Genomic DNA, 23908 nt, shown 5'->3' with positions numbered 1-23908 from the left:
GCCAAAAAGATCAGGGAAAAGTCAGGGAATTTTATTTTAGTAGGTAAAATTGCTGGGGATAAGTCTTTATTGAAAGAGTAATGAAAGTTTCTCATACTCTGTTAACACAGAAAACTCTAGAGCAAAGGTCAGGGAAAACCTGGAAAAGTCAGGGAATTTGGTTTTGAATATTCCGTGGCAACCCTGTAAATGCATTATGGTCAACACCTTGGAAAATCATACATGTTATGTTAATGCTTCTAATGGAATATTGAATGCCACCTCTATAATTTCATTAACAGGATTACAAAGTACTGGTCTATTTGATGCGATCATTAAAAATATTAACAGTAAATTCATACCCCTTTTCATGGACAAATAAGGTAGAGAGGAAGCATGGGCCAAGAATGGGGTATTTTTGACACTCATGAAACTAAAACTTCGCATTTGATTTCATTCACCGCTCTATCAGCTTTGTATGGAATAAGTAAAGTTCAGACCTCAAATCATTTTAAATTAACTCTTACGCAGTTCCCAAGCTTGTTAAAACCCGTGAAAACAATGCAAATAAATAATGAACCCAAGACTCCTGAAATTTTGTAAAACAAAATCATTTAATAAATTTGTAAGATTCTATCACATTTTAAGGAACTTAAAAATATCACTTCAGCCTTATTTGCGCCATAAGTCATTACATTCGGTCATTTTTATTCGATTTCAAATAATTTGGAATGTAGTAATTAAAATAAGCAAAAAAACCTTTTAAAATAAGTAATTTGTAATCTAGGTAAAAGATTGTTAATAAACTTTTGGTCTTTAGGCACATCAATAACAAAACAGTCATCTTCCTGTTTAGAATAAATTCCAAAATGACAACTTTGAAGTCCTAGAAGGGCCAAACTAAGTTGCACTTGCCCATAATACATTTGTTAGGGTTTCAAAGAAAATGTTCCGTCCTTCTTGATTACGTAACGAGTTTTCTTGAGGACTGTTTCTAAGTTTCCTTTTTCACCAATGACTGGACACTTCATTTCGACCAAATTATCGTTGACTATTCCGTCAGGGGAACACCCCAAGAATGGATAAGAAGGGTTGACTTCAAAACCAATCTTCGGTACTTTTCAGTAGGATCTTTTGGAAAATATGTGTAATACTCGTAGCAATTTTGACAAGAGAGAGAGCAACAGGTACTAAACAAAACGGAAACAGTATTACCAATTTTTATACTCATGTTATGACCAAGGCCTAAGAGTTTACATAACTAATCTGGTTAATATTAGGGTGATTAGGTTTTCAACACTTACCATTTTTGATAATATTCTCTTCTGAAAATTGTGGTTCATTCATTGCAAGAAATTTCTAGTACTAATTTTCATTTGGCACTGAATTATAAGTTTAAACGTCACATACACTGCCCCTGATGCTACAGGTATCAGGCCTGCCATTTTTTCCCCTAGATCAAGCTCCGCGTTTTCTCCGGACGGTGGCACTAGTCATAGCCCACTCGATCACGCGCGTCACGACGCAAGCTGCTCGCGCTATAGAAGCCCGTTCAAAAGGCCAAAAAGTGCAACTTCAGGATTCTTGGCGGGAAATTCGAACTCGCTGAAAAATTAACATTAAGTTCTATGGGAGGAGGTCAGTTTTTTGGCCATATCCTCTCTTCTATTGATCGAAATGACCTGAAATTTTTATGAGACGTGTGGTTCAACGAGTTTTATTATTCTAAAAACGATTCGAGCTTCTAGAGTGGATAGTTTTTTTTATAAAAATTATTTTCAAAATCAAAATGATGGGTTCAGTGCTAAGACGTCCAAATGTCCAGAAATTTTAACGTGAGGTGTGTTACACTCGATTATATCTAAAAATGGTTAAACCTCTTCATAATTAATTAGCTTTACCAAAAAAAATTTAGTACTTTTACTCCCTTTCCAAGATTAAACGTATTGCTTAAACATTACGCTAAAAATCTTATAATTAAACAAAATTGTAGGCTCTAAAGCCTAGAACACACATATTTTGGGGAAGTTCAGAACCCTTGTGTTTCTACCAGAAGCATTTTTTATATGAACACATTTTAGTTCAAAACTGTTTTTATTGAAAGTATCACATATTTTACAAAAACAAAGAATTAAGCATAGATAAAATCATGATTAATAAACTGAAAAAGGTTGGGCAAAAGTATTATAATACCAGTTACAATTGGTAAAAAACAAAGATTTAGTGGAGAGATAGTTTTAAATTATAATTAATTGTCAGGGACGTCCATGTAGAAGAAAAAACTTCCTCACAGCGATCCACTTCTTGTTCAATGACATTCTGTACTGTAGCTTCTTAGTTTTGAAGCTATGTTTTAACATTTCTCAACTTTTCTTGAATATCATATCATTTCTTATTTTGAGGATAGACTCCATATTTTAATCGATTAATCTTTTAAATGCCTCACCCAACAAGTAAGGATAACATTTAAAAATGGCCAATGGCTCGAAAATGATATTGTCAGCTGGGCATCACTCCAAGGGTTTTCGTGACATCTGCCCCTCTGCACGTTTACAAAGCTTAGAAAATTGGTTCAAGACGTCTAGGATTTATAACCTATTACTCCCTAAAAGGCAAGTTAATTAAAGTTTCAGGACACTTGGGCCATTAGATCCAAAGATATTGTGTATTAAGTACTTAATTTACAACTATGACATTGTAAATTAAATTTTATTAAAATAATTATCCACTCTAAAAGCTTCAATCCTTTTTAATATATTAGAATACATTGTAACACACCTCTCGTTAAAATTTCAGGACATTTGGACCAGTAGATCCGAAGATCAATTCAGTCTTAGCACTGAACCCATCATTTTGATTTTGAAAATAATTTTTATAAAAAAACTATCCACTCTAGAAGCTTGAATCTTTTTTAGAATAATAAAACTCGTTGAACCACACGTCTCATAAAAAGTTCAGGTCATTTCGACCAATAGAAGAGAGGATATGGCCAAAAAACTGACCTCCTCCCGTAGAACTTAATGTTAATTTTTCGGCGAGTTCGATTTTTTTTCAAAAGTCGCGCTTATACATGTAAACTGAATTCTTTGAACGGGCTTCTATAGCGCGAGCAGCTTGCGTCGTGACGCGCGTGATCGAGTGGGCTATGACTGGACCGAACGCGTTAAGTCGTGTCCAATGTTTTCGGCTACTATTTCTTAGAGAAGAAATAACAAGATTGAAGGTATGTAATTAATGTTTAATTATTTAGTTATATAAAATTTCTGACAACGAATAGTGAAGCTAGTTAGGTTTAGGACTTAGCTCCACGTGGTCTATTGTCAGAATTAAGTGTTACTCGGTTTCAGCTTCGGTTGTCACCACGCGTAAAGCTAAGCCTAGGTTTAAATCTCGGGATTTTAGATCGTGGACATTGAGATTTCTTTTGTCTATTGTCAGCACGTACAAAGCTGCGTTTATAGAGGCCTGCCTTTGCGCTGGCTGACAACCAAAGCTGAAACAGAGTATAATCCTACAGCATAAAAACAAATTTCCTCACGCATTTTTTTAACTCTAACTGAAACTAGAACTGTTTGTAGGATTTATAATAATGAGTTCCCAAGAGTTAGAAGAAGATGAAATTAACGAAGATTCTTCGGAATGCCCAACCGAAATATTAAGCCTTGGCCAGGCAGATCTTTTGTGATGGTGTTGCACAACTTTCACAAATTGGAACTGGAACTGGAACTAATTTATTGTATTCCGGGGTAATTTGGGTGTAAATTTTAGCAATAGCAATCACAGTCACGATGAAAATTTGGCCAGTCTGTTTGTACCGCAAAAAAACTCTGGTTTAATACCCATACTCGTCCCATTTATGGACAGAGACGAAGGTTTGCAAAATTTTGTTGGATTACCCCAATTACTTGGTCCTATTTTTAGGCCAGATTTGACAGTAAACAACAACGCCCCCAGTGATAATGTTACCGTAATTCGTAACGTTTTACCATTGCGCATGCCACTGTTAGTTAGAGCACCATTAATGGGGACAGGTAACACCCATAATTTGGTGGCACTTTCTCCGGTGACGGTAATGCCACCAAATGTTGAAACATCAATGAATGATGAGGATTTACGATTTGAAAACGTTCAGTCGTTACTTCATAATCAATTACTAGATAGGAAGAACAAAATTACTTCTTTGCGTATCAAAAATCCTGCCAAATTGCCTAAACCAGCACCCGTGTTTAATAGTAACTCTCCTGCATCTAAAGGACGGTCTTTTTCATTTACACCATTTCGCAGTACTAATTCACGTTATCCTAGACGAATGAGTGGTCATAAACCACGTGTAGTTTATAGGGAAGGTACAGCAAAGAGAAAACCTCTACGTATCCCTTTTTTTTTAAAAAAATTAAAACAATCTGAAGCCAATGAACGTGTTTGTTTAATTATTGAGACAATATTTAAGGGATTTAATTGTCTTTAACACTAATTATTATTAGCTAAAGAGCAACCACGTGTTTCTATTGAAAGTGTAGATAAGAATGCTAGTGACGAAGATCTATCGGAACAATATAAAAGAATTAGGTTAGAACTTAGTCATCTTAGAACGTATAAGCCTTTACCTGCCTTCTTCAGTTGTTGTTTATGGGGGTGGGGTGGGGTGTTCGACGTCTTACTAGAGGGGTAAGGAAGATGCAAGACAAACACGTACCTCTTTTCACTTATGATTCAACCTCGCTAACGCTAGACAAGATGTTAGAATACAGTCAGTAGTGGAGAGTTAAGACCTTTTAACGGGAACGAGGGGCTCATAAAATTTCTGAATCAAAAGTGACCGCGTTTGATGGTATGTGTCAATTGAGAGTCAAAATAGATTCTAATCCAAATTTTTAATATTCAACATAATATTCAATCTTGTTCATAAATTTTCACAAACTTTTTATGGGTCAAAATAAGAATTTAAGCAAAATATCAAAAGTTATATCTAAGGGAGGTTTGCAATATATAACCTCTATGAAAGGTTTTTAAGTTAAATTTTAGGGGTGTTAAGGTTAAAATCGTGCAGTTATGCACTAAAAACAATAATGTTCAAAAATAGAAAGTTAAGATTTTTTAAAATTGAATCAATCGGTCAACCATAGTTTCAAGTCGGTTTATGAAAATAGTTTCAAGTTTTCAATTTCTTACAAGTTGCTCCTCTTCCTTATTCTTCTTAAGGGTTCAGGTTTCTTTCTTCTTCTCGATTTAAGGGTTAATTTTTCTTTTTTTTTCTTTTTCCGCGATTTAAGGGTTAATCATTTCCTTTTTCTTTTAATATTTCGCGCACTCGCGCTCCTTCTCTTCTTCTTAGGGGGTTAAAAAAAATGTCTCCGAGTTTCTTTTCTAACTTCCAGTTTCTCGCAAGGATTTGTGGGACAATAACGTTTGTTGATTGACTTTGGTTTGGCGAATAGTGGACCATATTTATGACGTAGCCGGGCGTATTCATGTTATCAACGAATAGGCAATACTTTTAAATCTGGGACCAAATTGGGATTGGTCAGTTTAAGGGTTAAAAAAATAATGTTCTAGAAGTTTCTCCGGCCAGGTACCAGGATAGTGACTCAAGGACTTGTTGCTTGGGGTCTAAATCAGCGTGACATTTCTCTGGGTTCTTGGAAAGTATTTTAGTTGCTAGGTGTTTCATTTTGCACTGGGGATATAGGGGTGTAGGATAGTTCTAGAAAGTTCTGTGTCAACATTGATGGGCTAGTTCCTTTTCTATTGTACGAAAGAATTTCTTTTCAGTTTATTTTAAAGGGATACTTTTAAGTTTAAAGCGCTTGTATTATCTTTATAGTGTTAATTTAAGGTATTTGTTATTAATTTAAAGATTTATCGAAAATTTAATTTGATTTTTGAGTTAAGATGGTTACAAACGGAGTTAAAAGAGCAACTTCAGAAAAACAGTCCTGCCAAAGGACGTAAACCTCATCAAAAAGATTGCGGGCATAGGAGAAAGAGTAAAATCCCAAGAGCAGCAGTTCCTAAAACAAAATCACCATCTAGTTCAAGGGTAATTAAGGTTTTTAATTTAATTATTAAAGGAATTAAGCAGGGTTCATACAAGCCTGGAAATGTTAGGAACCTATATTGTAAGCATGGGCGAATACCACTTTTTTACTATCGAGACGAATATCGAATACCCAAAAATCTTCTTATCGAATACCGAGACGAATAATGATTTTTAAATCGAATATCGAGCCAGTCTCAGTACCCCCTCCCACAAGGGAGCGTGCTTGGACCACTTTTGTTTTTAATCTTTATTAACGACCTGCCTGATAAACTTGTTTCCCAATTATGTCTATTCGCGGATGATTTAAAGATTTTGCGACAGATAACCTCTTATAACGATATACTTCTTCCATCTGACCTCACTCGACTTAAGCCTACTATTCGCGAATATTAAAACTGATAGATTTTCATAGCCTTATACCTAACTTATATTAAAGAGATAATCCATAAGGAAGAGAGAGACCAAGTTAAAATAACGAACTGTTTATTAAACAAGTGAGAGAGTGAGACTGATCAAATGATAACATTACATTGCTATTTATAGCAGTTACTAAAAAACAGTATTAAGATATTATTAACCGGTTAAAAACTAACATCGCATTTCTTAAGTTACAGAGTTAATATAATCCGAGTAGATAAGAGTCGATTTCTCCAACACCCCTTCTCGACGATTATCGGATAATCCGGCTTTGGACATCAAGTACAAGTTTTTCTTTTGTTAAAGGCTTGGTTAACATATCGGCGGTCATTTCCTCGGTTGGGCAATAGTTGATATCGATGATGTTGTTTTCTCTCATATCCTTGAGGAAGTGGTATCGTTCGTCAATGTGTTTCGTCCTAGCGCTGATCCGTTCGGAAAGACTCATCTTGATGCATCCTTGATTGTCCTCAAATAAGTAGGTTGGCGTGGTAGCCGGGAATCCAACATCTTCGAGAAGCTGTCGTAGCCAAATGACTTCTTGGGCGGCATGAGCTGCTGCGACGTATTCGGCTTCTGTCGATGAGAGCGCGACAGTTGATTGTTTCCGACTTGACCATGCGATCGTTCCCTGTCCGAATTGGAATAGGTATCCGCTCGTTGATTTCCGGTCTTGATGATCACCGGCCCAATCTGCATCGACGTAGCCGACAAGTTCTGGTGTTTTCTTCAAAGCTGGGAAATGAAGTCGGACATCTTTTGTTCCCTTGAGATAACGCATTACTCGTCTGACGGCCGTCCAATCTCTTTCTCTCGGCTTTGAGACTCTTCGGCATAGGTAGCTGATGCTAACTGCAATGTCTGATCGTGAAACGGTAGCGATGTGTAGAAGTATTCCAATTGCTTCTCGATACCGGTTGTTGTTAGGTAGGATATCTTCGTCTCCAGACAATTTTGGATATGAGGGATCCATAGGAGTTTTGGATATCTTCGCATCTTGCATGCCGAAGTCTTCGAGCATGAACGCTATTTTAGTTCCTTGATGGATTGTAAAGCTTCCGTCAATTCCTCGCTCAATCTGGATACCGAGGTAATACGAGGCGTTTCCTAGGTCCTTTAGCTCGAAGTGCTTATTTAGTTTCTCGTACAGATTGTTGATGGTGGCTTCATTCTTGTTCAACACCAACAGATCATCTACGTATAGTAGGATATACGTCCAGGTACCGTCTTGTTCCAATTTCGAGTAAAGTCCTGGATCGGCTTTGCTACGATTGAATCCTTCGTCAAGTAGAATTTGATTGTCTTTGACGTTCCAGGACCTTGCATATTGCTTCAATCCGTATAAGCTGCGCTTGAGTCTGCAGACCTTCTCTTCATTTCCAGGTTGGATGAAACCCGGAGGCTGTTCCATATACAGGTCCTGGACTATGTCTCCATGCAGGAATGCGGTTTGGACGTCATAGTTTTTGACCGGTAAGTTCTTGGCTGCGGCGATACTGAGTAGAAGTCGTACAGTCTCGTACTTCACGACAGGTGCAAACGTCTCGTCAAAATCTTCGCCAAACTTCCGAGAATAGCCTTTGGCGACTAATCGGGCTTTATATTTGCTGAGTGCTCCATTTTGATCATGTTTGGCTTTGAAAACCCAACGACAACCAATGGCCTTCCGATTTGGTGGTAGGTCTGTTAACTCCCAGGTTCCTCTTTCATGTAAAGATGATATTTCTTCTTTAGCAGCATCTGTCCAGTTCTTCCTTTCTCTCGGATTTAAGTCGGCGAGTTCCTCTCATGAGCTTGGTTCGCGAGGATATTGAACCGTTGCCTTGTACGTCAATCTCTTTGGTGGAATGCCCTTATTATCCCTTTCCGATCGTCTTGGAAGAATAGGAACTGATGGTATTTCTTCAGATTCTTGTTCTCCATCAGATGATGATTCTGATTGTTCCTTTTTCGGATGTGACGTGATCAAGGAGTCAGCTGAATTAGTCTCCTTTTCCCCTTCTGGCTCTGATATGATGCTTTCTTCAAAGGTGTTGTCTTCTGTTCCTTCGTCGAAAGTGACAGAACGGCTGAAGTGAACTTTGGCAGTCTCAGGATTGAGAATACGATAGCCTTTCGTTGCTAAGCCATTTCCGACCAGGACTCCTTTAAAAGCTTTGTCTCCGAATTTTACTCGTTTCTCCTTGGGAATGTACGAATAGGCTTTACTTCCGAATACACGGATGTGTCCAATACGTGGCTTTGAACCACTCCAAAGCTCATAAGGTGTTACGTCAATGGCTCTTGTTGGCAGACGATTTTGAAGATAGGCGGCGGTCGTGACAGCTTCACCCCAGTAACGGTTCTCGAGTTGTGCGTCCAACAGCATGCATTTGGCCATTTCCGTCAAGGATCGATTCTTGCGTTCCGCAACTCCGTTCTGTTGTGGATTATACGGTACGGTCAACTGGTGTTCGATGCCAAGATCCCTGAGATAATCTTCAATTTCATGGCTGATATATTCTCCACCATTGTCTGATCGAAGAGCTTTCGGGTATCTTCCGAATTTGGTCCTTACGGATGCAATGAAATCCTTGACTGCAGTTAGAACGGAGTTCTTGGTCTTCATCAGATAGAGCTGTGTAAATCTTGAGTAGTCATCGATGAATGTTAGTATGTATCGATTACCGCCAGGTGTCACTGTCCGTATGGATTAGTTCCATAGGCTCCTTGGTCTTCGATGTAGATGTTAAGAATGGTTTAGCTGTCATCTTTCCCTTTAGACAACATTCGCAAATAAGCTTCCGCTGACATTCGGATATCTTGATACCATCGGCAAGATTCTTCGATGAAAGAGACTTCACGGCATCTATGTCCCGATGCCCTAGCCGTCTATGCCAGAGGTGAATGCAATCGGCTGTATGCGAGTTGCTGGAAACTTTTGCTATTTGCTTGGTTTGAAGTCGATAAAGGAATCCATCCATCTTGGCGAAAGCTGCAACGTTTTGACCTTCCATGATTCTGCATTCGTCGCCTTCAAAGATGACAGTGTGTCCTGTCTGCGTCAAACGGTGTACAGAAAGTAAGCTGCCTCCTAGTTTTGGAACATAAAGGATGTTCTTCACAGCTATGCTATGTACTTCTCCGTTTGGAGCGAGGCAGTCAATCATGCGAGATGAATCTTCTCTGATTTCGGCGTTATGAATTTGAAATTCTTCCGATCGCTGGACATGTGACTGGTGGCCCCTGAATCCACATACCATGAGTTCGCTTGTGAGCCATTCGAAGCCTTGAAGGCTGTATACTCCCCTCTCGTTCTCTTTTCTACCGCTGCTTTACTTCGCTCACTTCGGGATGCAGCATGTTCTCGATACAGCTTATCTTTGTAACCTCGGCGGTCCTTCATATAGTGCCCTGGCTTGTTACAAAGATAACAGACTCCTCTGCTTGGACGACGCCGTTGATTATTGAATCTTCGACCTTTGCTTTGACTTGAAGTCTGCAACGCTGTGTCATTCCTAGTGGAAGCTGCTCTAGTCTCTTGACGTCGATTGAATTCGTCCAGTAATTTCGCTTTCACTAAGTCTAGTGTCAGATCTGCTTCCGGTCTCACTTCGAGGGCTGTGACCAAGACATTGTAAGATTCTGGTAGACTGCAGAGTAACATGGCAGCGACGTGTGTATCAGGCAGTTTTTCTCCGATTCCTCGTAATTTCTCGACTATCTCCAACATGGACCCTATGTGGTCTTGCATACTTTGGTCATCGTCCTTGAAGCGCATTTGATGCATCTTCGGTAGCAGGAATAATTTGCTTGTGATGTTTGCTTGCTCATGTAGCTTCTGGAGTGTCTCCCACATGGAACGGGCAGTCTTCTCGTGAACGATATGAATTAATTGATCGTCTTCCACAGACAGTGCTATAGCAGCTTGGGCTTGCTTGTCTCTCTTATCCCAGTCAGCAGGAGGTTCCGACGTAGGTTTCGCTTTCTCGACGACTTCCCTTAGATTGTCTCTGGTCAGTACCATCTTCATTTTGAATTTCCAAAGCTGATAGTTAGTATTGTTCAACTTCGTGACGAGAGATTTCAAGTCGCTTGAAGCCGTCTTGTATACGTGTTGACCGAAGACTAAGTCTTATACTATAATACTAACTGGTACCCGACTTTCCTTAACATAAGTATTTACACGTGGCTGAGCCCATTACCTGATAGATTTTGATAGCCTTATACCTAACTTATATTAAAGAGATAATCCATAAGGAAGAGAGAGACCAAATAAAATAACGAACTGTTTATTAAGCAAGTGAGAGAGTGAGAGTGATCAAATGATAACATAACATTGCTATTTATAGCAGTAACTAAAAAACAGTATTAAGATATTATTAACCGGTTAAAAAACTAATATCGCATTTCTTAAGTTACAGAGTTAATATAATCCGAGTAGATAGCCACTCTTGCACATACGCTGTTTTACTCTCTTTCGTTGCAAAAACTAAATGATTTTAGGTAATTACGCTAGACTAACGATTACAGGTAATCAAGCAAGATAAACGATTACAGGTAATTAAGCTAGACTAACGATAACAGTTAATTAAGCTAGATTACCGGTGGCGGGTAATTAAGCTAGATTACAGGTGGCGGGTAATTAAGCTAGATTACAGGTGGCGGGTAATTAAGCTAGACTACCGGTGGCGGGTATTTAGGCTAGATTACAGGTGGCGGGTAATTAAGCTAGATTACCGGTGGCGGGTAATTAAGCTAGATTACCTATGGCGGGTAATTAAGCTAGACTACCGGTGGCGGGTAATTAAGCTAGACTACCGGTGGCGGGTAATTAAGCTAGATTACCGATGGCGGGTAATTAAGCTAGACTACCGGCGGCGGGTAATTAAGCTAGATTACCGTTGGCGGGTAATTAAGCTAGATTACCGTTGGCGGGTAATTAAGCTTGAATACCGTTGGCGGATAATTAAACTAGATTACCGATGGCGGGTAATTAAACTAGATTACCGGTGGCGGGTAATTAAGCTAGATTACCGGTGGCGGGTAATTAAGCTAGATTACCGATGGCGGGTAATTAAGCTAGATTACCGAAGGCGGGTAATTAAGCTAGATTACTGATAGCGGGTAATTAAGCTAGATTACCGATGGCGGGTAATTAAGCTAGATTACCGATGGCGGGTAATTAAGCTAGATTACCGGTGGCGGGTAATTAAGCTAGATTACCGGTGGCAGGTAATTAAGCTAGATTACCGGTGGCGGGTAATTAGGCTAGATTACCGATGGCGGGTAATTAAGCTAAATTACCGATGTCGGTTAATTGAGCTAGATTACAGGTGGCGGGTAATTAAGCTAGATTGCCTGTGGTGGTTAATTAAGCTAGATTACCGGCGGCGGGTAATTAAGCTAGATTACCGTTGGCGGATAATATAGCTAGATTACCGTTGGCGGGTAATTAAGCTAGATTACCGATGGCGGGTAATTAAGCTAGATTACCGATAGTGGGTAATTAAGCTAGATTACCGATGGCGGGTAATTAAGCTAGATTACCGGTGGCGGGTAATTAAGCTAAATTACCGGTGGCGGGTAATTAAGCTAGATTACCTGTGGCGGTTAATTAAGCTAGATTACTGGTGGCGGGTAATTAAGCTAGATTACCGGGGGTGGGTAATTAAGCTAGATTACCGGTGGCGGGTAATTAAGCTAGATTACCGATGACGGGTAATTAAGCTAGATTACCGATGGCGGGTAATTAAGCTAGATTACCGTTGGCGGGTAATTAAGCTAGATTTTTGATGGCGGGTAGTTAAGCTAGATTACCGATGGCGGGTAATTAAGCTAGATTACCGATGGCGGTTAATTAAGCTAGATTACCGATGGCGGTTAATTAAGCTAGATAACCGATGGCGGGTAATTAAGCTAGATAACCGGTGGCGGGTAATTAAGCTAGATTACCGGTGGCGGGTAATTAAGCTAGATTACCGGTGGCGGGTAATTAAGCTAGACTACCGGTGGCGGGTAATTAAACAAGATTACCGATGGCGGGTAATTAGACTAGATTACCGATGGCGGGTAATTAAGCTAGACTGCCGATAAGCATATGACTTGTGTTGGTGCACAATTCTTTGAGATCTGTTGGTGCTCAGATCTATGGAATGCTCAGGTCTACTTAATCTTTTTCTGGTATAACTTTGCTCTGTGATTTGCATGTGAAAATGACGGGAAAGCAATTTTACTTTGACTGGACGTTGATTGTCAAGTCAAGCAGTGAGGTTTGAAGTTATGTAATAGATGCTTGGTCAGTTCAAAAGCTTTAACTAATGTAAGTGCAACGCCCTAAAACGTTTTCTCTCCTAAGGTTTCTAAACTATTTTAATTAATATTAAGAGTGAAGTAACAGATATTAATAACAATTGGGAAACCAAAATAAACCTCTCCGAGTCGAGACGAATTTACTTTCCAAACACAGGTCCACCATGGACGAAATAATACTTGAAGGACGGATGGCAGATGGAGAAAGTTGAAAAATACTTGTTGATTCGCCTACTAGCGGCAGATAGTAGCAAACCGGATAGTGGGGGAATCAACGTTCTAACGAGGGAAGCAGCTAACGTCTTATTTAGTCTAGATGGCGCTAGCGTTTTCCGGGATTTGACTCCGCATTTTCATAACCCCCTCCATTTTGGAGCTGTAAGCTTTACATTGGTTGTTTTGTCGCTTAGTAATGGGGGCAGTAATGGGCTGCCATTGGTTCTTCAGTATTACTTCGTCCATGGGTCCACCAGCCAATGAGAAAACCGGAAATACGTAGCTCAAATTGGCGGTATATCGCGAAGGCCATTTGTAAAAGTTTAATCGTTTAGCATTTCCCTGTGTATTGTCATAAGTCTAATGAGGACCTAATATCTATCACTTTCGAAACTTTGCTAATATTGACGTTTAAAGTGAAGGGTACCCCTCTTGCCCGCTTTCTTCAATTTTCGGGGTATATATACGATTCGTTTCCATTATAATAATAGATAAAAACGCATTCGCGTGAACCGATGGTGGAAGCCCTGCCATTGGGAGGCTAGACGTTTCTCGTAACCCTAGCCGATCGCCGCGTGTATCTTGAAACCAATAATAGATAAAAACGCATTCGCGTGAACCGATGATGGAAGCCCTGCCATTGGGAGGCTAGACGTTTCTCGTAACCCTAGCCGATCGCCGCGTATATCTTGAAACCAAACGATGACGAAGGAAAAGAAGCCAGAATGGACAAAGACCTGAAGATGGTGGTGCATAGAAGCTGGTGTCAATGTGGAATTGACGAAGAACAGAAGATGGTGGTGCATAGAAGATGGTGTCAATGTGGAATTGACGAAGAACAGAAGATGGTGGTGCATAGAAGCTGGTGTCAAGGTGAAATTGACGAAGAACAGAAGATGGTTGTGCTTGGAAGCTAGCAAGTACAGACTAGTGTCCATGTGGGATGGACAAAGACTAGCAGATTGTGGTCCTTAGAAGCCAGTTAGTAAAGACTGGTGTTGGTAGATGAATGGCCAAATTTCCGTGAACCGCGAACGCGTTTCGAAATCGGGTATTTGTTTGCTCCGATTTGTAAACTGCGAACGCGGTCACGTGGGGTCTGACAGACAGACAGACAGACACACAGACACGGCCAGTGTAATACCTCTCCGTGACGTCATCGTCACTCGGAGAGGTAAAAATGTGCGACAGCTAAAAGATGTAGTGTAGTAAGAAAATGTTTTTACCTCTCCGAGTGACGTATGTCACGGAGAGGTTCTAATTACCTCTCCGAGTGACGTATGTCACGGAGAGGTTCTAATTTCGACGTGTCTGTCTGTCTGTCTGTCCGTTGTTACACCCACGTGACCGCGTTCGCAGTTTGCAAATCGGAGAAAACGTGTATTCAATTTCCAGATCGCATTTACAGTCCCGGAAATTGTATTCCACTTACAGGCTATTACTCCATTGCCTGTCTAACAACTCAGTTCATTTATCCACCCCACATGGACACCAGTCTGAACTTCCTGGCTTCTAAACACCACCATCTTCTAGTCTTTCGCCCATTCCACATGGACACCAGTCTGTACTTACTGGCTTCTAAACACCACCACCTTCTCGTCTTTGTCCATTTCACATGGACACCAGTCTGTACACCTGGCTTCTAACACCACCATCTTCTGGTCTTTGTTTTTGTCCATCCCACATGGACACCAGTTTGTACACCTGGCTTCTAACACCCGCATCTTCTGGTCTTTGTTTTTGTCCATCCCACATGAACACCAGTCTGTACACCTGGCTTCTAACACCACCATCTTCTGGTCTTTGTTTTTGTCCATCCCACATGGACCCCAGTCTGTACACCTGGCTTCTAACACCACCATCTTCTGGTCTTTTTTTTTGTCCATCTCACATGGACACCAGTCTGTACACCTGGCTTCTAACACCACCATCATCCTTAAGGTTAAGACATACGCGGCGATCGGCAAGGGTTACGAGAAACGTATAGCGTTCCAATGGAGGGGTCTTCCTCCAAGGTTCACGCAATTGCGGTTGTTCTTGCTTTTAACTGTAGTTCGACACCCTTATATACTACCTATTTGAGTAAGGCGAAGCAACCGGCGTATGCTTCATTTCAAACGCCAATATTAGTCAAGTCTCTCAAGAATGTTTAATTGTTCTTTATCAAAACGATGTAACGCTCAATAAGGCGAACAACTAACGAAGAAAATATTAAATATTAATTATATTTATTTTAATATTTAAGATAATCTCTTTTCTCAATTCAAAATTAATACGGAGAGTTAAAAAGTAGTCTATTTTTTTGTCTGTGTGTGTCTGTCCGTTGTCACACTAGTGCGCCGAGTTAGCAGTTCGCTTTGTTTTGATGTGTTAAGAAATCCTACAGAACCTTAATATTCACTTTTTCCATAATATAAAGTGAATATGTGGAAATCTTTTTCGTAATTACGATGCATTTAGTACTTTTGTAGCTTTAAAGCTCTGTTTCATTCCATTCATATTCCAAGGATGTTTTTTAATATTATTATTTGAAATGGCTGTTTATATATTACTTAAGCTATACTACATCTGTATATAGAATAATCCTTGGTTTAGTTATTTCAAGAAGAAAGCTAAGGCCTGGATTCTATCGGGTAAATCAAGTTTGATCCGCAATAGGCTTAGTGAACCAAAGAGTAAATAATTGATACATAATAATTTAACATAGAACTTATATTATTTGTAAATAATGATTTGAAACCTAGGATTAGCGGATGATTATATATTTAGACAATGTAGAGAAAACTATTCAATGACTTAAGCCTCGTTAGACAAAACAAAGCGAAAAAATGTTGCTCTAGTATTTCGAAATTGAGTCGTATACTAGTCTTTTCCCCGACTCGGAGAGGTAATATTTTGGTTTTCCCAACTTGTTTCTTTAAGGACCACACATAATAACTTCAAAAGACATAAAAAGTTGAAAAAAGAAGTAATAAATGGAAAAAAAGTTAAATTTATTGAACTTCACATTCTTTATCATTACAATCTGTTCTCAAAATGTCGTTTTCGTGGTGTTGGATACCGATTTGCATATCTTGGGGGTCGAGTTTTTTCTGAAGGGATTTGATTTCTTTTTCGAGATCTTTATGAAGTTTATCGAATTTTTTCTTTCTCAACTTGCATTTCCTCGAAAGTTTTCTTAAGTTTTTGGTAGTCAGAAATGCGATCATCTTCGCCGCGTTTAAGCATTATGTTGCTGAAGAATATTGTGCTCTTTAAGGCGCTTTTATCTTTTTCTCATTCTTCATTTGATTTGAGCAATTCGTCAATCTAATTTTAATTTAAGACGCGCAAAATTATGGATTAAACTAAAGAAAATGCGCAAAATTATGAACTAAACTCAAGACAATGCGCAAAATTATGAACTAAACTCAAGAAAATGCGCAAAATTATGAACTAAACTCAAGAAAATGCGCAAAATTATGAACTAAACTCAAAAATTTCATGTTCAACTTTAAAGCCAATGTTTTAACAAATAAAAGAACTACATAGCCTTATTAGTTCATACACATTCAATAATTCTAAAGAACTAACAGCTTCAAAATAAACAGAACACTAGGAAAATGGAAACTAGCTTCTTCCGTAACAGGGCAATGAACGCAAACAAAGTATACATTTCTATTTCTATTAAATTAAATCCAGCTGTGGCCTGTCAATAAGTAAGGGATTTTATAAAGAAAAGCTGGTAGGATTGCACTTTACGTGACCCACCCAACTAACAATGGTTTCTAGTTAATTGGACCATGAGGAGTCCGAAAAAAATAGTTAAAAAATTATTTGGCCGCCGCAAGTTGGTCAAAAAAATTTTTGAAAATTTTAAAATCCATGCACTTACCGCCATTGAAGCCGCTATCCGCTTAACGCATTCTGCACTCAATCTTGCAAAATAAGCCAGAGGGGACTGTGAAAAATTGCCGGACTCGCGCCGGAGTTTTATAGCTATGGATTTTTTTAAGCTTACGGAAACATTTATTTCTGATAAAAGGAGGGAAATATAAATGCGAGAAAAACTGAAATGTTTTGGGAAAATCGTTGAATTTTTTGGGAATTCAATAATTGAAAACGGTAAATTTTGAAAAAACCGTCAAATTATTCGGGATTTTTTTTAATTCACTCAACATTATTTTTGGGAAAATGTGTCAAATCCTTGGTAAATATGATTTTTTGTAAAAAAAATTTAAATAAAAGGCGTAGAGAAAAGGTGTCAAAATATAGGGAAATTAGCAAATGTCAACGTCAATATTTCAGAAAAGGAGTCTAGTTTTTTTGCAACTATATTTTGGGAAAGGCGACAAATTATTGAGAAAGAACCAAATGTCAACATCAATATTTTGGAAAAGGCGTCAATTTATTTCAACAATATTTCGGAAAAGGCGTCAATTTATTTCAACAATATTTCGGAAAAGGCTGCAAATTATTGGGCAGTTAGCAAATGTCAACATCAATATATATGAGGCGTCAATTTATTTCAACTTTATTTTGGAAAAGGCGTCAATTTATTTCAACTATATTTTGGAAAAGGCGTCAATTTATTTCAACTATATTTTGGAAAAGGCGTGAATTTATTTCAACTATATTTTGGAAAAGGCGTCAATTTATTTCAACTATATTTTGGAAAAGGCGTCAATTTATTTCAACTATATTTTGGAAAAGGCGTCAATTTATTTCAACTATATTTCGGAAAAGGCGTCAATTTATTTCAACTATATTTCGGAAAAGGCGTCAATTTATTTCAACTATATTTTGGAAAAGGCGTCAATTTATTTCAACTATATTTTGGAAAAGGCGTCAATTTATTTCAACTATATTTTGGAAAAGGCGTCAATTTATTTCAACTATATTTTGGAAAAGGCGTCAATTTATTTCAACTATATTTTGGAAAAGGCGTCAATTTATTTCAACTATATTTTGGAAAAGGCGTCAGTTTATTTCAACTATATTTTGGAAAAGGCGTCAATTTATTTCAACTATATTTTGGAAAAGGCGTCAGTTTATTTCAACTATATTTTGGAAAAGGCGTCAATTTATTTCAACTATATTTTGGAAAAGGCGTCAATTTATTTCAACTATATTTTGGTCAATTTATTTCAACTATATTTTGGAAAAGGCGTCAATTTATTTCAACTATATTTCGGAAAAGGCGTCAATTTATTTCAACTATATTTCGGAAAAGGCGTCAATTTATTTCAACTATATTTCGGAAAAGGCGCCAATTTATTTCAACTATATTTTGGAAAAGGCGTCAATTTATTTCAACTATATTTTGGAAAAGGCGTCAATTTATTTCAACTATATTTTGGAAAAGGCGTCAATTTATTTCAACTATATTTTGGAAAAGGCGTCAATTTATTTCAACTATATTTTGGAAAAGGCGTTAATTTATTTCAACTATATTTTGGAAAAGGCGTTAATTTATTTCAACTATACTTTGGAAAAGGCGTCAATTTATTTCAACAATATTTTGGAAAAGGCGTCAATTTATTTCAACTATATTTTGGAAAAGGCGTCAATTTAACACGAAACGAAAATTTTAAATTATCTTATTGGCTCACCTAAACTACGTTTTGATGACGTTTCTGACGGAGACGGCGAAAAATACGTTATTCCTTTTTACCTCTGTCGCTATGACCCGTCTCTTCTTTCATGCCCCCCCCGGGAAGGGGGTCGTGGACTTTGATGCGCGCCCAATATACCCTATTCTCTATTCCTGCTTCTAAAATTACATGAATCCCTATTAACAGTAAATAAATCTATGTCGACAAAAACACTTGTCTCTGGGCTAATTCGTGATACAGTTGCACGCGTTAATTTTTCAGCAAAACGAAATTGCGTATCCAGGTTTGAGGAAAAAAGGGGGAGACTATTTCATTTCCTCAATGATCCGAATGTAACGGACCAATTGGCGAATGGCAAATCGGTTATCATTGATCAAACGCAAATGTTTTGGGATCCTGGTCGGGGACATTTGTTTAACCTGTGGAATCAATTGGATGAGAAGAAAAGACGGATTTATGTCGGAAAGAAAACTTACGAGCCCATATTCGCTCATATGTTTTTCAACAAAAGAATTCATCGAGAAATCCTTGAAAATGTCAACTACCTGTAAGTATTTTGGACGAAAATTAGAGATGACCGATACCCGGCTTAACCCGATACCGATCGGTGCCGGTGCAAACAGGAACCGATACCGATATTTACTCACTATGATCCAAAAACTCGATACTTCGACCGATGCCGATATTTTTAGTAGGACAGTGCCATTTACAGATCAAGGAAATAATTTAATTTAAAGTGTAATTTCATGAATTATACTTCTAAGTACACAGTTTAGAGGTATTTCCAAAATAATATTATTAGTTATTAGATAAACTAAATTCAGGTACTTTTTATATAAATGAGAAATCATCACGATTGACATTCATAGAAATGAAATATTATCAATACATTACTGAAAGACCTAAAAATGTCACGTAGCGCCATTTAAAGTATTTTAAACGAGTATCGGTTTAGTAGCATATTAAACGAGTATCGGTTTAGTATCATATTAAACCAACCGATCCGATACTATCGGGAAACCCCGAGTATCGGTGCCTAATTTTAAAATCATTCGGAGGTATTACCTGGATGTTTCACTATGCAGACTGGTCTTATAATAACTAGAAGAATCGATAAAAATCACTTGACTTTCCACTTCACCCTCCCTTTAAAGAGACTGTAATCAAGGCATCGGCGGGTGGGTAAAAACGGAGCCTCCGAAATGAACTAGGCCCATGCATGTCAAATTTTATGTGGGGAAATATCCAGTTTGTCAAGGTAAATATTTTCACCATATATGTGTACGAGATGGCGCTTACATTACCGTTGTGACAGGGGTCTTCCTTAAACTATCGTTGATATTTTAGGGGTCAGTCATAAAATTTTTATGATAGAGAAAAGTTTCATCCTAAAATTAACGTAAATGTTTTTGGGGCTATTCACTTTTAATTGAATCTTTCGGATAGATTGTATTGATTTTGTTTTGCTCATTGTCCGGGAATGGCTAGGGGCATGGTGCCATAGAGCCATGTAATTGCGTTAATTTAAGTGGTGTTGAGGTATTCCATTAGTTTATGCTTGAAAATCGCAACTGAAGTAGCGGACACAACATCCTCAGGTGAGTTATTTCAGGGAATGATTACCCTACGGAAAAATGAGTATTTCGCAGCATCACATCGAGAGTGGGGAAGGCGTAATTTAAATCTGGGCCCCCGTGTTTTAAAAGTTGACGCCGTATAGGAAAAATACGTTTGGTCCGGGCATCGTAGTATTTTAAATAATAAAACCAAGTCTATGTAAAGTCGACGGTCTTTGAGAGATTGCCAGTTTAGGGACCTCAGTCTGTCTTGTCGCCTAAAGGATTTCAGCACATACGGGATATTTGAAGCCCGGGTTTGACCGTTTGAACATTCTCCAGGTGGTTTATGTCCCGAACACGATAGGGGTTCCATAGGCAAGAGGCTGATTCCAATAAGGGTCGAACAAAGGTCGTGTTATTGAGGTCAAAGTTGTAAGGGATTATTAACTTGCCTCGCGTTGTTCTAGTTACTGGTAATTACTAATATATATATATAATTACTTATAGCTCAGCTTCAAGAGGAAGAGGGAGCCAAAGCAAATGCTGTGGATGATGATGATGATAGTGAGATGGAGATATCCATCGAGTAAGTTTTAGGCTTAACCCCCAAGTTACTAATATATTAATAGTGGGGATTAAATTTTATTTCCAGACAAACCCACAAGCAGAGGTTGAGGTGCAAGTCGGCTGATTCTGCTGTCAAGGCCAAATCAACAAGAAGCATTGTGAAGACACCTTCATTGAAGAAGGCTGAAAGTACTGGCTGCTTAACGGAAAAATCTAGAAAGCCAAGAAAGAAAGCCTCCATAGATCTGGGTGCACAGCAGTGCACCCGCCAAGTTGTCGTGCACTACCAGCAATCCTTTACCCGAAACATTTCAGCCTCATTTTGACCCCCTCTTAACTCGGTACTGGGGAATAGTACACCACTCATATTTGCACCTCAAGGGCACAGTGTTAATCCTAGGAAGTCCTCCAACATCCAGCTTTCTAACTCATTTGGTTTCTGTGATAATCCTATGTGAAAATGACACATTATGAGACTGACTGACTGACTGACTGACTGACTGACTGACACATCATCAAAACCTCTAGGGCATTTCCGGTGGTGCTAGAATGATGAAATTTGGCATACTTGTACCACTAAGCATACAAGCAAAGGGAAAAGTCCCAAAAGCGGGAGTTTCCCCCTTTTAGCCCCTGAAATGGGGGTTTAAAATTAGAGTCATCATCTAAACCTCTAGGGCATTTCCGGTGGTGCTAGAATGATGAAATTGGGCATACTTGTACCACTAAGCATACAAGCAAAGGGAAAAGTCCCAAAAGCGGGAGTTTCCCCCTTTTAGCCCCTGAAATGGGGGTTTAAAATTAGAGTCATCATCTAAACCTCTAGGGCACTTCCGGTGTTGCGGGAATGATAAAATTTGGCATACAAGTAGGACTTAGCATACAAAGAAAGGGAAAAGTTCCAAAAGCGGGAGTTTTCCCCTTTTAGCCCATGAAATTGGGGTTTAGAATTAGAGTCATCATCTAAACCTCTAGGGCACTTCCGGTGTTGCGGGAATGATAAAATTTGGCATACAAGTAGGACTTAGCATACAAAGAAAGGAAAAAGTCCCAAAAGCGGGAATTTTCCCCTGTTAGCCCCTGAAATGGGGGTTTTATAATTTATATCCCCTCGTAATAGGACATTATAATTTAACTAGCTGTTACCCGCGGCGTCGCTCGCGTATAATAAGAACTTCCATCAAAATGATACTAAGAATGGGCAGATTTTACTGATGACCAATTTTTTGTAGCACCCTAAAAGCGAAGGCACTCGGTGTTGCCCGTCAGCCCGTTGGAACATTTTTTTATTACTTTTCACGCGGACATTATTCCATAAAGAAGGGATTTGAAATTTCTGGCCGCCATTTAAAAAGATGACAACAAATCGGACCCAAAAGACCATTCAGCCCGTCTATAGGTTAAAGGAAAGCAGTGTACTAAATATTTGCGAAATCGGTTGAAACGCGCGGAATTTGATGAATAGAGAAGATTTATTACATTTCTGGGCGCCATTTTTTAAGATGGCGGCGGATTGGAAAAAACTTTCTTAGTACGCGCCTACTACTTATGAGTAACGTTCCTGCAAAGTTTCAGCCTTCTATCGCAAGCGGTTTGGGCTGGGCGTTGATTATCAGTCAGTCAGTCAGTCAGGACTTTGATTTATATAGATATAGATTTTTTCGTCTTTTAATATTAATATTTTTTACTAATATGATTCTTTCGTATTATTGCAAAATTTATGTTTTTTACATAATATTTTAGTAATTAAATTTTTTACTCATTTCCTTTTCATTTCGTCTGAAATGGTTCTAAGCGTGTTTTGATTCATTTAGTTTTTCTTAAATCTATTCTGTTGATTAAAAGTGTTACTTGCCAATATATTGTGTTCTTCGAATAGAAATACGGTTAACAATTATCACAGCCTGAGAAAAAAAAAGAAAGTTGAATGCAAAAAAGTTGAAAAAGGCAAAGCCAAGTAAAACTCTTGGAAAGAACAAATAAAAATCTAAAAGTACAAATGTTTATTTCACTTCATAATCCTACTTCTATAAATCTACAAGAACATGCACGTACAAAAAGGATTGAAATCTCAACAAAAACATCTCTGTAAAAATATGCCAAGTTGTTTGGCCGTAAAAAGAAGTGAGATCTAAAATACGGCCAAGTTATTATCTCCAGGTGAACCAACATTTTATTCGACTTAAAACTTCTCAAGAATGTTTTTCTGACTTGGCCATTAGCATTCCAAACTTGCATCCTTCTTCTTTGCACCCGTGAAGGTTAATAACGGAAATTACAAGTTTAACCACAAAGGCTTATCAAGAATATTTAACCAATTTGATTTAATATTTTAATTTCGATCCATATCTGGAATTAAACGAATCCTTGATATGGAGATAATAACTTGGCCGTATTTTAGATCTCACTTCTTTTTACGGCCAAACAACTTGGCATATTTTTACAGAGATGTTTTTGGTGAGATTCCAAAATACTTAGTAGTAGTATAAAATGTTAGCGGTTAATAGTTACAATCTGGGGTTCTCAGTTCAGTTCAGTTATAACTGAAAACTGAACTGATCAGTTCGGTTTCCTGGCTAAACCGAACTGATAATTTCAGTTCAGTTTCAGTTCTTGAAAATCTCAACTGAAAAGTTTCAGTTCAGTGTCGGTTTTAGTCCAAAACCGATTTGAACCGAACTGTGGGATACCTTAAACTGCAGACGTTAAATTTAAAATAATGTATTATTCATGCGTTGTAGGAATAATGTGGTAATAATAATAGTTGTATTAAAAGAACAATTATGGTTAGAATCCATGAAATATTATCATCGAAAAAAAGAGATCTTTGAAGTTAATGAGTGGGTTTGCGCATGGAGGAGAGTACTATTTCGTGTCGTGTATACGAATTGCAAGTTTGAATTTTGGTTTCAGTTTATGGTAGGCCAATTACTAATCCTCCAAAATTCAGTTAAAATAACAAGAACTATTCGAGATAGTTTATATTCGTTTAGCACCATAATTATTTTCAAATATAAATTTCACAGACGACTTGCAGTCTATCAAATAAAAAACGTTTGAGTAGGTAATGGTTATACAACTCGTCTATTACATTGATTGTTTCTCGTTTCATCGTTTATTTACTTCAGGTTATTTATAGGAAATTAATTCCGACCTATAGTTGGTTACTAGGCCTACATTTGTATTGTCAAACGTTCACAGAGAAAAAAGGAATATTGCCAGATTTTAAATATTAGGAAGTAATC

At 38.1% G+C, this 23908-nt stretch overlaps 1 protein-coding gene and 1 long non-coding RNA gene across 2 annotated transcripts; both read left to right on the top strand.

Annotated features, from left to right (window-relative positions):
- The first annotated feature begins 3213 nt into the window (after nucleotides 1–3213).
- On the top strand, nucleotides 3214–6412 carry LOC149714198 (uncharacterized). The gene is made up of 5 exons (XM_089844765.1): nucleotides 3214–4349; nucleotides 4464–4647; nucleotides 5804–5815; nucleotides 5872–6019; nucleotides 6329–6412. Exons 1-5 carry the CDS (start codon nucleotides 3836–3838, stop codon nucleotides 6410–6412), a joined length of 942 nt encoding a protein of 313 aa, XP_089700891.1. The 5' UTR covers nucleotides 3214–3835.
- A 14122-nt stretch (nucleotides 6413–20534) lies between these two features.
- On the top strand, nucleotides 20535–20895 carry LOC149714197 (uncharacterized). The gene is made up of 3 exons (XR_016369378.1): nucleotides 20535–20569; nucleotides 20604–20682; nucleotides 20749–20895. It is a non-coding gene; the product is annotated as an uncharacterized LOC149714197 (long non-coding RNA).
- Nucleotides 20896–23908: the final 3013 nt, after the last annotated feature.

This window comes from Phalangium opilio, unplaced genomic scaffold, assembly GCF_054372755.1.
Source record: "Phalangium opilio isolate 3A_F unplaced genomic scaffold, DU_Popi_V2 ptg000009l_1, whole genome shotgun sequence".
Lineage (NCBI taxonomy): Eukaryota > Metazoa > Arthropoda > Arachnida > Opiliones > Phalangiidae > Phalangium > Phalangium opilio.
The sequence above is the reverse complement of the archived record's forward strand: the minus strand, read 5'-3'. Positions and strand labels throughout refer to the sequence as shown.